General features: G+C 41.0%; 1 protein-coding gene across 8 annotated transcripts in view; it reads right to left on the bottom strand.

Annotated features, from left to right (window-relative positions):
• LOC126779539 (serine protease persephone-like) overlaps positions 1 to 15,859 on the bottom strand; it is a 32,109-nt gene continuing 16,250 nt past the window's right edge. For 5 of the 8 annotated variants that reach the window (XM_050503617.1, XM_050503615.1, XM_050503622.1 and 2 more), the window contains 3 exons: positions 6,158 to 6,290; positions 2,748 to 2,885; positions 1 to 1,285 (listed from right to left, as the gene is read on the bottom strand). In XM_050503617.1, coding sequence (XP_050359574.1) covers positions 1,115 to 1,285; positions 2,748 to 2,885; positions 6,158 to 6,290 — 442 coding nt within the window. In that variant the 3' untranslated portion in view covers positions 1 to 1,114. Of the gene's footprint in view, positions 1,286 to 2,747; positions 2,886 to 4,514; positions 4,607 to 6,151; positions 6,291 to 15,859 lie in introns of those variants that run through there. The other 3 variants (XM_050503621.1, XM_050503620.1, XM_050503623.1) reach the window with 3 other exon arrangements.

The raw sequence follows: 15,859 nt of genomic DNA on the forward strand, positions 1-15,859 counted from the left end.
AAAAATCAACTCATTTCTATCACAGTCATTCGTTTTACAAAAACAATAAAATAAGTCCTATTTATAAAAACATCGTGGAATGTAAAATAACACGGCGAGCTTTCAACAATCCTTTGGACATTGACTAGATTTTTTCTGTCCGGTTTAGTCAAAAACGTCAAAAAATGCCACGCCCCCCCCCCCCAGATAATTTCACAATAAACATTTCAACAAATCCTTAAACTTAACCGCGTATAAAAATATAATATTACGTATTTATTTAATTATTGTATGTGTGTATATGTAACGAAAATACTGTAACTGAGACGGAATATTGTATAATTCATAAGTACTTTTAGTAAGTAGTTGAGCACTCGGGAGATCCACATACCCTCTAAAGTTGGAGGGATGCATAAATGCCTCTCATTTCGTTGGGAGATCAAAACACAGGTACAAATTGGACTCTATAGTTACAGGATTCTCGCTGTCACTGTCTTTCCTATTTGTAATCAATGCATTAAAGACGAAATTAAAAATAAAGAGCAAATCTCATACTGGCAACTTGTAAAAATTCTATAACATAAAAAATAAAAAAAAAAATAATAAAAATTATCACACATAAAAATCTTCCCACTATGATTAGTTCAAATACTCAACAGCCAATAATAATATTTGAGCTAGGAACAGAAGTTTAACGTTTCTTACTGCCCCCCCCCCCCCTTTTCCAATCAAAGGAGTGAAGGTAAACAAACCTTAGGTTAACATATCGATATATATCTCTATTTGTAACACAACACTTACTAGTTTCTAACAACTCCATAATACCATCGATCACCTGGACCAATGACATCGCGTCAATTCACGGTCAAGGTTGTTTGTTTGTCTTTACTTTATGATTGGAATATGGCAAGTCATAAAGAGAGCAACCGAGAGAGACGAGCAATCTCGTCATCTCTATCGCACCGGTCCAATCACGAAATGGGAAGCACCGTACACTCGCATACCTAATTCTAAACGATCCAATGTACACGATTGAAGCGATCGGAAAGTCTGAAATCCATTATCCATAACGAAGCTCGAGGTGGTATCGCGGATATGTCGAATCGTACAAGCGGTTGGATTTTTTTTTGAATACTCAATTACGCAGCCAGACTATCGATTCGATCCAATCGATATATGGAGCGACTCGCGTGTAGATACCAGGTAAACCGGCATGGCCGAACTTCTTGCCGTTGCTCACTATAGCGGTCACCAAATACATGCACTCCAAATGATGACTTATCTGAGCTGGACCGCCGCTGTCGCCCTGAGGATTGCGTTTGAGTACATTAAACACAAAAACACTTTATCGAAGCTTATACGAGTACAACTAAACTAAACATTGTGTGACGCGGTAACATAGCAGTGTGTGACATTTTGCTACAACATGTTGAGAATGTTATATGTTATAAGCCCTCCCACACTGGTGCAACTCTTTATATGTAACCATCGGTTTGGTTCCGCCTAAAGTTATATATATATATATAACTGCCTCGTTGATCTAGTGGCTTGATGTAAGGCCGCAAAGGTCCTGGGTCGGAGGTCCTGGGTTCAATTCCCAGGTCAGGCCATTAAAAAGTTGGAAGCGTGTACACACCCGTGCCTCGGAAAGCACGTAAAGCCGTTGGTCCTGAGATTGAGCCTGATGAGATTGGCCGCCGTGGCCGAAATCGGTCTGGAGAACATTATTTATTTTTATGTATATAATATAAGTTATAATTTATTGCATCATCATACTCAATAACTGGCATTTTATATGGTAAAAAATTTATGTTCAGATTTGTAGTCATACATTTATTTTTCCCGGTACCGGTTCGGAATGCAGATTCTAACGAAATGAACCGACATTTTTAATAGTGCCCGATTGTTAGCACAAAGATATACCCTCTCAATAGTCCCACATGACAAACCATCACGGCTGGAAAGGGGCGAAGAGCATAGCAATGACTTTAAATTCTCTCCGAAGCACATCTCCCAGCTGCTATCGAATTCCTTTTATTTAGCAGACCGAGGACCACATTATACCAGCACAAGGGATGTAACATCTTAGTTCTCAATGTTTGGAGTGCATTGGTGGTGATCAAATTCCATTAAGTAGCACTCCTGCTCCTAGCTAACCTAACCTAACTATACAGAAAATGACTACTACTTGTCTGAAACTACCCAAAAACTTACCCAATAAAATCTTCCCATTGTTATTATGTACGACAGATATATCATATAGATCATAATAAAATGTGGAATTAGTACTCGTTAATTTCCCTGCAGGATAAATAATAATCTGACTGAATTTAATTATCTGTATAAATTGATTGTCAAAAAATATTTCTTATCGTTTCTTATTTGTAGAATCTACATTACGAACCGGAGGTAGCTTTGAGCTTTTTTTGTAAAATGGTTTAATAGCAAGAGCGTACTCCAGTTATACATATTTTGAGTTGATTTGATTAAATTATGTTACTTAAAAGAATTTCATTGTTTTCTTTTTTTTTATATATAGAATAGGAAGGCGGCCGAACATATGGACCACCTGATGGTAACTGGTCACCAACGCTCTTAGACATTGGCATTGTAAGAAATGTCAACCATCGCTTACATATCCAATGCGCCACCAACCTTGGGAACTAAGATTTTATGTCCCTTGTGCCTGTAATTACACTGGCTCACTCACCCTTCAAACCGGAACACAACAATATCAAGTATTGCTGTTATTTTTATTATTTTCTTACTTTACTTGAATCTTTGCTGGTCCACCTGTCGCCGTAACATATCTGCTTGTTGCTGTCGTATCCCCGTGGCATGTGCCGCACCAAACTCGGTTTATAAAACTGAGCGCATTCTTCGTCAGAGAATTTCTCGAGCTTTACCTAAAAAAAAAATAACTTCAAAAATATATAAAATGAATATAATTTAAAGTATACACGACCAAATCATGAATGTAATAAGAACTACATTTCATAGTTATACGTACTATTTACAAGAAACTTAGACAGCGCGATTTAGGAATTACAAAAAATCGATCAACGCCATCTAGTGACATACAATATGAAACATTTTACTTTTAACAAGAAGTCTTTAAGAACAAATAAATAATATTCTATGTTATAATTGTAATTAATATCGATGTTAAAATGGAACTCGAAATCATTAAATTTCGTCTGAACTTATAATGACCCAATATTTCATTGACAGCATTTACTGGTGGTAGAGCTTTGTGCAAGCTCGTCTGGGTAGGTACCACCCACTCATCAGATATTCTACCGCAAAACAGTAGTACTTGTTATTGTTGTGTTCCGGTTTGAAGGGTGAGTGAGCCAGTGTAATTACAGGCACAAGGGACATAAAATCTTAGTTCCCAAGGTTGGTGGCGCATTGGCTGTATAAGCGATGGTTGACATTTCTTACAATGCCAATGTCTAAGGGCGTTTGGTGACCACTTCCCATCAGGTGGCCCATATGCTCGTCCGCCTTCCTATTCTATAAAAAAAAACCCCAATTTTTGATAACCAGAAAAACTTCCATTTAAAAATGACAACAAACGGAAGCTTTTACTTCAATCCCAAAAACCCGTATCCCATCATCCCAATGAAGTTGTTCATGACATTTGACTTTAAGCCAAGTTAAGGCTCGGTCCCACCAAAGCGGAGATGGGCGGAGGGAGAAAAGACAAGAGAAAAAGAGTCCCAACAGAAGCTAAGCGGAAAGGAGATTTGGGAATAGCAACATTTAATTGTTGTCCGACCATCTGCCGCTTTTAAATCTCAAATTCCATTGGAGTGTGCTCAATTTGAACCTGCATACCAGTTTTAATATTATTGTAGCTTCCAATATGATGAATAACATAAATAAACAAAATATATACATAAATTATATAATTAGTTACTAGAATCAAATAGCTTGAAAAATATTCTGTTTTTTTTTCTGACGTTACTATCATTTAATCTTTTCAAGTTATTTCGAAATCCATTGTGTGTGAACATATTCCCGTAGCTATAATGGTTAAGCAAGCCTTGCTGTTCCACCTCAAAGTGCAACCTGATTAAAATTTGCTGCAGATGAAAATTTTCAAGGGAATGAAAAATTTTTTTTAAAAAAATGCTCATAATATTCTACAAAACTACTCTGCAAATGTACATACATAAGTACCTCTACCTCTAGCACATGCCTCTTGTATCTCTTGTATCCGAAAAGCTAATTAAAGTCAAACTAACGTAACTTTAATCCGATGACGTAATAAGCGCCGGCCAATTGTACATTGGTCGGCTATCACGTCTTAACCTGTCACCGACCAATCAGATTGAAGTCTGAGTTACATTATCTGACTTTAACAAGCTTCGAAAACTAGAATTAAAAATCCAAATAAAATTACAAATATATATAAAAAATTATCGAAGTGAATTTCAAATATATTATATATGTCATGCTTGGTGATTACTCTAAATAATGCTTCATCTATATATAACCAAATACCGGTAGGAGCTACAAATTTTACTTACAAAATCCTATATCAACCGAATGGTACACCGTATTTCGCCATATTCGCGTCTTGGTAGCGCAATAACTCTTGCGGATTTCTTATATCCTGGTACTTTACGGAAACATTTAAATTAGAAAAGGAATTTTCATAGATTACTTTTAAATGATAAGAATCGGAGTTATGTTTCGTCAAACATTATTTTCTCTCTTTCTTTCATTATTGATTTGACATACGAAAGAAGAAGATAGCATTGTTTAACTAATTTCCTCTTCAACAACATTTATTTACGGCTTACGATTAAACTGGACTTGGACTCGTCCAGTTTAGCATTCCAACAACATTTTCATTCAGCGCCGCCATCATCTTGGTTAAGCGATTCAGGATTCATGACGCACATAACTCATGCACAATATCTAGTGTCCGTTCTGATAACGATATTAACTAGATAAACTGTCGGTTTCGTTTCGGACGACTGACCCAGTCGGTGGTCGAAGGATAACTGAACTCCACACAATCCCCACTCTCGAATACTCTGTCCACGTGCCGCCGTTAAACAACAACTGACGTCACGGTGTTTACCACTCTCTTAGTACTACAAAAGTCAACAGTACAAATCAGTAACTTATTACTAAAACAATGTCGTTTTCCATGATACATATATAAAAACTTGGGATAGACCACAGTCGCAATTCCTTCCACCTTCCACCCCTTATTACTATCAAACGAAAGCGCCATAGGTACACAGTGGAACTTCCCCGCCTACGTACGAAGCGCTTTGAATCCACATTTATTATTCGCACTGCGAAACTGTGGAATGCTTTGCCTGAGTCCATATTTCCCGATAGGTACAATGTTGGTGTCTTTAAATCCAGGGTAAACGTTCCTTCTGAGCAGGCGCACTACATCCTAGACCGTGACTTTGCTTATGATCAGGCAAGACAACGGTCAAGCGCTTGTCTATTACGTGTAAAAAAAGTCGTGACTACTTTCTTGTATGTAAATTTTATTATTTATTTAAATTCCAAAACTAAAAAAATACAAATCTCTGCTCCATATGAGAGGCAGTGTGGGACAGGCAGTATGATTAAAAAAATAATTGGCTGTGATCAAAATTAATAATATATTCGAAAATTATTATATATTTACTTGATTGGGTAAAATTATTCGTTTTTCAATAAATATCGTTTTAAAATTATATTTAGTTACACATTTCGTAATAACAAATCTACGTAACACACATCTACGTAATAAAATCAGTAGTATGGTTTGCAAAACAATTGCATCTAATTATTTTATAAATTGACTCATGAAATGATGATTTCAAACGGTTGCCAAAGTTGTTTTTAAAAGATCGCAGGCGTTTTTTATTTGTCAAAATTGGCTAAAGCGGGATAATGTTTTAGTTGCACACGGGGGGTTGCATTAGGGGGTCGTTTTCTCATCACGCTAGCATGCGCAAGCGATCCCGTGGCGCTCCTCGTTAAGACGAAAAGGGTACCGTAAGGGAAACGCGTAACGCGTTTTTCCAGCGATAAATAAAAGGGGCAAAATTCTTCATCGTCATGAGTTGATCGGTTGAGTAAAAAAAGAAATAAATAAAGTCAATTTCGCATTTATATTATATTAATTAACAAATAGATCGAATATTATAATAACTCTTACCTTTCGCAAGATATCGGAATTCCGTTTATGGTGTGGGTCAAGAGTCCCCCAGCCAGTGACGGTCACCGTAGTATCATTAATTGGGCTGCCGTCGTGTAGACAAGCCGGTACCCTGTATCGGTTGAGCATCATTCTAGGAAAAGATGGTATCAGATATAGTAATCAGTAGAAATATATGTTGAGGCTTTGTACAAGCCCTGCTCCGTAGGTACCACCCACACACACATTCCCCCAAAACATCGCCGTTGCTGAATATTCACTCAGTATTGTTGTGTGTTCTGGTTTAAACGGCGAGTGAGCCAGTGTAACTACAGGCACAAGGGACATAACATCTTAGTTCCCAAGGTTGGAGGCGCAAGGTTGATGTAAGAGATATTCTAATATTTCTAACATTCCCCTGTGCCTTTTGTTACACTGACTCACTCACCCTTCAAACCGGAACACAAAAATACTAAGTATTGCTGGTTGAATAGAATATCTGATGACTGGGTGTGATCTTTGGGGGGGGGGGGGGTATTCACCATCAAAAGCATTACCCTTAGTGCACATAATGATCAAGCGACTAATTAAATAATGTCTTACGTAGTATATAATATAGAAAGACATTATCTTATAAGATATCCAGATGACAAAATGGAAGATTGTTAAGCACGAAATGTACGGTTTATATAACGATTATATGTCAGAAATATCTATTGAACTTTTACCCCTCAATTATATTAAAAAATCCATTGTTATAAAGCATGCAAATAAGTATGCAAATAAGTACAAGCTAGCGCTGTTCACGTGCCTGTAAGTTCTTTGACACTTGACGTCACACAATTCGTATGACCCAGTTACGATCATTATGTTATTACACTTTTATATGTACTTTTAATGTAATAAAGACGCTCCGTAGTATCGGTTGGCTTGACAAACATATTGTTTTCTTTGCTTGACGACAACCCCGATTGCTCTCCGATCTACCTGACATCTGACATCTGACGAATTAAGTGAACGTGTGCTAACTAGCCCGTTCATTTTGGTCCTTCGAGCCGGATGATCTTGTATTTTTTAGTGTGTCATCGGCTTAGTTGATCCTTGCAACCTAAGTTGAGACGGCGAAACGCGTAAAGGGCACAAGGTCATTAAAACCCCCCAGCCTCTGGAATATCAGCCCAGGCTATCTGAACGTGACAGTGACTGTTAGTGAAGTGAACTTTATTCTTGTTAATCATGGAAGTTATTACTCGTCAATCGGAAATTATCGAAATCATCAAGAAGATCCACAAGAACTTTAACAAGGATCCTGCTACTAGGAAGACTGAAGCCTACATCCGCAAACGAGTAAGCACTCTTGACAGCCTTTGGACGGAATTTGATATTAACCATAACAACATTTTGGCAACAAAGCCTGATCCATCTGAAGAGTACATATCGAAAGATATTTACACTGACACCACAATTCTGTATGAACGAATTAAAGCTGTCATTAAGAATTATTGTCCTCCGTCGGACGATGACGATGACGTGAAAAATTCTTCTACACAAGATCTGCGTAGTGAGCAACGTACCAACTTCCGTGCGTTAAGCCGACAAATAAAGAACATCAATCTTGACAAACTGACGGAAAAATGGGAGATGGAGGACGAATTAAAGAATCTGCAATTCCGATGGAAGAATATTGACACTTTGCACCTCAAAATTGACAACATATTGGTATATGTTGTCAATTTTGGATAATGGTGAAGATGCGGCGTACAAACAAGAATTTTCCGAGTACGAGGAGAAATTCAAGGCTATGAAAAGATCTCTAAACAAAAGAATATCTGCTACAGCGTATCAGTACGAGTCCACCCCTAAGGTTGAGGTTCCAACATTTTCCGGTGACTACACACAATGGCCTACGTTTTTAGATCTCTACAAAACTGCTACAAAACTGGCATACATGACAACTCGACTCTGAGCAACTCTCAAAAGATGCAACATTTAAAAGGCAAATTAAAAGGTGAAGCTCATCGCCTCGTCCAATACCTTACTGTATCGGAAGAGAACTACAAAACTGCCTGGGAGATTTTGTATCACCGATACCACAACATTCAAATATTGTTTAACAAATATATTGAAGTGTTTCTCAACCAGCGCCCAATAGAAAGGCAATCATCGGCTGAAATTAAATGCGTACACGACACCGCGATGGAATGTATTCACGCTATTCACAACTTAGGCGTGGACACATCGAGCTGGGATCCACTGTTGGTCTACCTGTTAGTCCAGAAACTTGATCCTGAAACGCGTAGTGACTACAAGGAATCGCGAAAGATGCCTCGCGAGCTCCCCGAATTTGACGAATTCATGACGTTTTTAGAGGCGAAATTCATTGCGCTCGAACCCACGAATAAGAAAGAGAAAGAAAATTGGTCATCGACGAAATCATCTACGTCATTCAAGGCTAAAGAAAATTCTCACTTCGGAACTGGTAATAGAGCACAATTTTATAAAGCTGCACACGTGACGTCTGCCAATACTCAATGTATTTTATGCAATTCAAATCATGCGCTCTATCAATGTCGGAAATATGACTCCTTGAAAACAGATGCGAAGTGGAAATTAATTGCGAAACATCGACTTTGAAAAAACTGCCTGTATGTGCACGAACGAAACATATGTAATTCTACAAAGCGATGTAAAGTTTGCAATGGAGGTCATCATACTTTTTTGCATGACGCGGGTAACGAACCGATTGCGTCAACTGCACCGGCATCGAACTCTGTACCTCAGCGCCGGCAGCATGCGACAAACAATGTGACTAGCGAGGATGACGAAATATTATTAACGACCGTACAATTACGTGTACGTGCTATTGACGATACCTACCTGACTTTGCGAGCACTTTTAGACCAGGGGTCGCAAACAACTCTTATAACTGAAAATGCTGCGCAACTCCTAGGACTGCCTCGCCAAAATTTTAATGCCTCTGTTACAGGAGTGGGTATTTCAGCAAAAAGAAGCAAGGGAAGAATACACCTACACTGCATGTATAATGACTACAATTTCACCACGGACGCCCTAGTAATGCCAAAACTAGTGAACAGCTTGCCGCATGCTACTTTTGCAGCCAAGAAATATCCACACTTGCAACACATTCAACTCGCTGATCCTGACTACAATATTTCAAACAAAATTGAAATTTTACTTGACGCAAAAATTTATGCAGAAATCATAATGAGCGGTTTGATCAAGGGAACTAAACAACAGCCCATTGCCCAACAGACGAGATTAGGGTGGATTCTGTCTGGGCCTGTTACTACTTTTAACTGCCACGTTCTTGTAAATTGAGTTGAAGACATCGCCAACTACTGGGAGGTGGAGGAAATCGCATCCGAAACCACACCGGTGACACAGCAGGAATTATTTTGCGAAGAACTTTATACCAAAACAACTAAGCGCTTGCCTGACGGTCGGTATGAAGTGCGACTACCGATGAAAACTGGCTTTGAAGAGCCGCCTGATGAAGGATAGCACACTACGTCAGAGCTACGGGCAGTTCATACATGAGTACATAGATCTAGGTCACATGCGCGAATGCACTGAACACAAAGAGCCTATGTGCTACCTACCACATCACGGGGTACAAAAGCTAGACTCGCTTACCACCAAACTTCGTGTCGTCTTTAACGCTTCCTCAAAAACATCTACGGGGAACAGTTTGAATGGCCTAATGGAAAGCGGTCCCAAGCTTCAACAAGACATTCAAAGTTTATTGCTCAGATGGCGAACGTACCGCTATGTATACACAGCAGACTGCGAGAAGATGTACCGCTGTATTCTGCTGGATCCCGAACAACAACACCTGCAAAAAATTCTGTGGCGAGATAATATTCGAGATCGTATCAAAGAATATCAACTGTGCACCGTGACGTACGGTATGAAAGCCGCTCCATATCTAGCTATGCGTACGATGCAACAGCTAGCATTTGACGATAAAACTAAATTTCCGCTTGCTGCTGAAGCCCTGACTCATCATTTTTACGTCGACGATTTGTTAAGCGGCAGCCATTCGATTGACCACGCAAGAGAAGTCCAAAGACAACTTATCGAGATGTTACAGGGCGCTAAAATTAACCTTACAAAATGGTCGAGTAATTGTCCGCAATTACTTGCACACCTGAATACCGAACAAATAAATCCGACAACAATAGACTTCAAAAATGCTAACTCTACAAAGGCGCTCGGATTACGGTGGAACCCCGCTACTGACATGTTTACATTTCACTCGATTGAAGAATATGACGAATCGGTCCTTTGTACCAAACGTATATTACTATCGAATATTTCAAAAATTTTTGATCCACTGGGATGGCTATCTCCACTCACCATTAGAGCCAAACTATTGTTTCAAAAACTTTGGTTGATATCTATGGAATGGGATGACGAAGTTCCACTTGAGATACAGCAAGACTGGAACAAAATCAGAGAAGATCTGAAACACATTGACGAGTTCTACATACCCCGGTGGATTGGGAATCTCTATACGTCTGTCGAGGTACACGGATTCTGTGATGCATCTGAACGAGCTTATGCTGGCGTCATATACCTCAAATCACAAAATGACAATGGACAAACTATCGTTAGAATAATCGCATCAAAGACAAAATTGGCGCCTCGCAAGAATACTATGACTTTGCCGCGACTCGAGCTATGTGGCGTTCTATTATTATCCAAATTAATGACAAAAGTTTTGAAGGCTCTTCAAACATCTGACGTTCCCATTTTCGGATGGACTGACTCTTTGGTGGTTTTGGAATGACTCCAAGGCCACCCTTCTCGCTGGAAGACTTTCGTCGCCAATCGCACTAAAGAAGTCTTAGATGTCATGCCGTCATCGTGCTGGCGTCACGTGAGTTCCAATGAGAATGCCGCTGACTGCGCTACGAGAGGACTCACTACTTCACAGCTCACCGAACACTCGCTGTGGTGGAAAGGACCTGACTGGTTGAAAAATGACATAGCAAATGACATCTCAAAGGTGGAAACACCCCAATTTGAACTGAAAAAAGATATACAAATATGCGCCACTCAAACTTCAAATACTATGTTTGAAGAATTAATTAATAAACATAGTTCAATAAAGCATATTGTGCGAGTGATAGCTCGCGTTTTACGTTTCACAACAAACTTACGTAACGTGGTGACGCATCAAAACCATAGTGACAGGGCAACGTACTTAACTGCAAAGGAAATTGAATATTCCTCCGGACTTGTAATTAGAGCCGTACAAATGCAAGAATTTCATTCGGAAATAACGCAACTAAAACAAAATGGAAAGGTGCACTCAAAAAGTAATTTATTAACATTGACGCCTTATTTGGATGACAAAAATATTTTACGAGTTGGAGGGAGACTTCGACATTCGCAATTATCGGAAACTGCAAAACACCCGATGATCATACCTAAGGACTCGAGACTGACAGAACTTTTGATCAAAGAAGCTCATTTGCAAACACTGCATGGTGGACCAAGTCTTATCTTGACATATCTGAGACAAAGATACTGGGTTTTAGGGGGCAACCGCACAGTTAAAAAATACCTAAGAAACTGTGTGAAGTGTACTCGCTTCAGGAGCCACAACCAACACCAAATAATGGCTAACCTACCCGAGCCCAGAGTGACGCCGTCCCGAGCTTTCACGCACACAGGGGTTGATTTCACCGGCCATGTGGAATTGAAAGCGAATAAGGGACGAGGAATAAAAACCACTCGTGGTTATATCGCTGTGTTTGTTTGCTTCTCTACCAAGGCAATACATCTCGAGCTTGTCTCTGACCTGAGCACACCGTCGTTCCTAGCAGCCTTCAAACGTATGTGTGCAAGAAGGGGAACCCCAAAGCACATGTACAGTGACAACGGCACGAACTTTGTCGGTGCAACACGCCTTTTGAAAAAGGAATACAAAGAAGTGTTGCAAGCTATCAACAATGACTTTCTATCTGAAGTTGGCGAGATGGGTGTCACGTGGCACTTAAATACACCCGCATGGCCAAGCGCTGGCGGATTGTGGGAAGCGGCGGTAAAAAGTACTAAACACCATCTTAAACGAGTTTTGGGAGAGCAAAAACTGACGTTTTTACAACGTTACTCAATCAAATAGAAGCATGTCTGAACTCTCGGCCGTTGTGTGCACTGACGACGCTCCGTAGTATCGGTTGGCTTGACAAACATATTGTTTTCTTTGCTTGACGACAACCCCGATTGCTCTCCGATCTACCTGACATCTGACATCTGACGAATTAAGTGAACGTGTGCTAACTAGCCCGTTCAATAAGGATTATACCAAGCGTTAACTACAATAAAATTGGAAGCACTCTTGAACTCAACCGCTTGCTTGTCAACCATCCTCCAGTTTTTCATAATAATTAAACAAACTCTGAAAGCTCATTGGCCGCCTGTTACGTCATCAGCTTCAACCAACCAATAATAGCTCACTTTGAAAATATAAAGAATTTCAAATTATGTGTATTTTTCGTTATTCGTTTAATGCCTCCACTGGTGACAGGAAAGCCGGTTCGTTTTTCGCCCAGAGTATCGGAATTGCGATTCAAAGGGGAAATGGTGGCGAGAATGCAGCCATGATTTGTATAGCAGCTATTGAAAATTTTTATCTGTATATATTTACGGTATTTATATATGCGTGAATTGTAAAGGATTCACCTCTAATAGTACAACCAGGGTCAAGGTCGATTACTCCATTATCACGTAAATGTTTCATTGTTACATTATTCGGACATATGATTCGTATGGCGCATTCGGTGCAGCAAGAAAACATCCATGTGTCACGAGCGTGTAATTTAATCCATCTGTCGGTGCATACTTTCGCTTCTGACCGACAGTATGGTTTGTTTTCATTGCTAATCTGTAGTTTCATATTACAGAGCGATTGTTCAACTTGCATTGTGTATACAGGATGGTTCAATGGACATAACATTTGTTTATGTGTCTGTCGTATGCACATATTTGTATCCTTTTCTGTCATGGGTATTATTGTGTCCTTTCTCACGTTGACAGCGAGTTGACTTTGTCTCCTCTTCGTTGAGGGATATCGATGACGTCATTCAATTCAAATAGGTCTCTGTTTAGCAGGGGAATCTTGATTTCCATTATCAGGAATCTCCTAGTCACTTTAGCTCGTACTTGTAAGAGACCGTAGAGATCTCGAAAATTGTCAGTTGGAACAACAACATCATCCTGTAGATGGCCGGATATTACATTTAATTGTTGCGTAAGTTCTGCCGGAGTTAATAAGTGTATGTTCAGGCGGCCGTTATAAGTATCGGCAACGATGTCAAGCAGAGTGTCCTGCGAACGCCGAAGGTTGGAGATAATCACATCAACAGATATTAAAGATGACAGTAGATGGAATGCCTGTAGAGTGCTTTGTCGTTCTTTTTCGACTTGGTGCATCTCAGCAGATATTACTCGCAGATTTTTGTAGATATGCTCAAATTGAGTGTTCATGCCGTGGAGTACCGGCTTAGAATAGTACTCCCCCAATCTCATCCCGTGGGTGTCGTAAGAGGCGACTGAGGGACGGGGAAAAGGGGGGATGGGCAGCAGCGTCCCCCCTCCCATAAACATCTTACCCCCTACTGCGCTCGCCAACACGCCTGCCCAGCGCGGCGAGTATGGGCAAACCCCTCCCTTAATGGCAGATGCGCCCAAAAAAAGGCCCCCAGTTACCGGCAAGCCCGCTAGGCCCGACCAAGGTAGCGGTCGCGGTATCGGCAGGGCAGGGGGTGCTAAGAATCACCGGTTCACGGCAGGCTACCGTATAAAACGACTGAAAATGGCAACGTATAATGGACGCTCGATGAGGCTGGACCATCACCTCGCCGAATTAGAAGTAGAGTTAAGTCATATAAACTGGCATATACTGGGGTTATCTGAAGTCCGAAGACAGGGGGAGGACACGATAACTCTAGAGTCCGGTAACTTACTCTACTTCCGCGAAGGTGATAACCTCTCCCAGGGTGGTGTCGGTTTTCTAGTCAAAAAGGATCTCATTAGCAGCATTGTGGAAATCAGTAGTGTGTCGAACCGGGTAGCGTACCTTGTCCTAAAACTTTCCGACAGGTACTCCCTGAAGGTTGTACAGGTATATGCGCCAACTTCGACATACTCTGATGATGTGGTCGAAGCGATGTACGAGGACATCGCAAAGGCCCTCAACGACACCTCGAGGGCCCACTACAATGTTGTTATGGGAGACTTTAATGCTAAAGTGGGAGTACAAGATAGCGGTGAATCGAAAGTCGGACCTTACGGCTTGGGCTGCAGAAATCACAGGGGGCAAATGCTGGTAAACTTTCTCGAAGCGCAGGGGCTTTTTTTTGATGAATTCTTTCTTTCAAAAGAAGCCTCAGAGGAGGTGGACCTGGCGAAGCCCCGATAACGTGACAAGGAACGAGATAGACTTTATCATCTCGAATAAAAGGCACATATTTAGAGATGTTTCAGTGATCAACAGGTTTAATACCGGAAGTGATCACCGCTTGGTTCGAGGCACTCTAAATATCAACTTAAAAGCCGAAAGATCGAGAATGATGAGGTCTACTCTCCGACCTACCATGCTCCAAGCTGCTCAAGGCTCCGAAAAGTTCCAAATGGAACTTCAAAATCAATTCACCGCGTTGGAAACCATAAGCAGCATTGATGAGAGAACCGACACGCTGGTCAAAATACTGCAAAACACATCCCGCAAGTGTTTTCCGCCACAGAGAAGAGACAACGCACCAAAACTCTCTGCTGAGACACTCGAGCTCATGAGAAAACGACGAGAACTACCATCGTTTTTGTCAGATAAGGCCTTAAACCGAACAATAAAAACGCTGACGCGACGCGATCTCCGACGCTCCAATACCCGTGCCATCAAGGCTGCGATTGAGCAAAATCGGGGATCGAAAGTGTTCGCTCGCAAGTTTGGGAGGCCGCGTCTGACAAAACTTAAAACTGAAAATGGTGGGGTCGTTACCTCTAGGCCTGAGATTATCGGAGAAGTAGAGAGGTTTTATGGGCAGTTGTTCTCTTCAAGATCGGATAAACCCATGGGAATCAGTATTGATGACCAGCGCGCCCCTCTTATGCGCCATTACTCCGAGGAGCTCCCGGTCGTTGACCAAGGAGAGATTAGGGCGGCTCTAGAACAGCTTAAAAACAACAAATCTCCGGGAGATGACGGAATCACAACAGAGTTGCTTAAGGCAGGCGGGACTCCGGTCCTGAAAGAGCTAGCAAGCCTCTTTAATTCCGTCATCCAACATGGCAAGACCCCGGAAACGTGGAGCGGGAGTGAGGTGGTACTGTTTTTCAAGAAAGGTGATAAAACCCTCTTGAAAAACTACAGACCAATCTCCCTCCTGAGTCACGTGTATAAGCTGTTCTCAAGAGTCGTCACGAACCGTCTCGCCAGACGACTTGACGAGTTCCAGCCCCCAGAGCAAGCCGGCTTTCGATCAGGCTACAGCACCGTGGACCACATCCATACTGTTCGGCAGATTGTGCAGAAGACCGAAGAGTACAATCAGCCGCTGTGTATGGCATTTGTGGACTACGAGAAAGCCTTCGACTCCATCGAAACCTGGGCAGTGCTCGACTCATTGCAGAGATGTCATATCGATTGGAGATATATCGAGGTACTGAGATGTCTGTACAACGCCGCTACAATGA

Source organism: Nymphalis io, chromosome 29 (assembly GCF_905147045.1).
Source record: "Nymphalis io chromosome 29, ilAglIoxx1.1, whole genome shotgun sequence".
NCBI classification, from domain to species: Eukaryota; Metazoa; Arthropoda; class Insecta; order Lepidoptera; family Nymphalidae; genus Nymphalis; species Nymphalis io.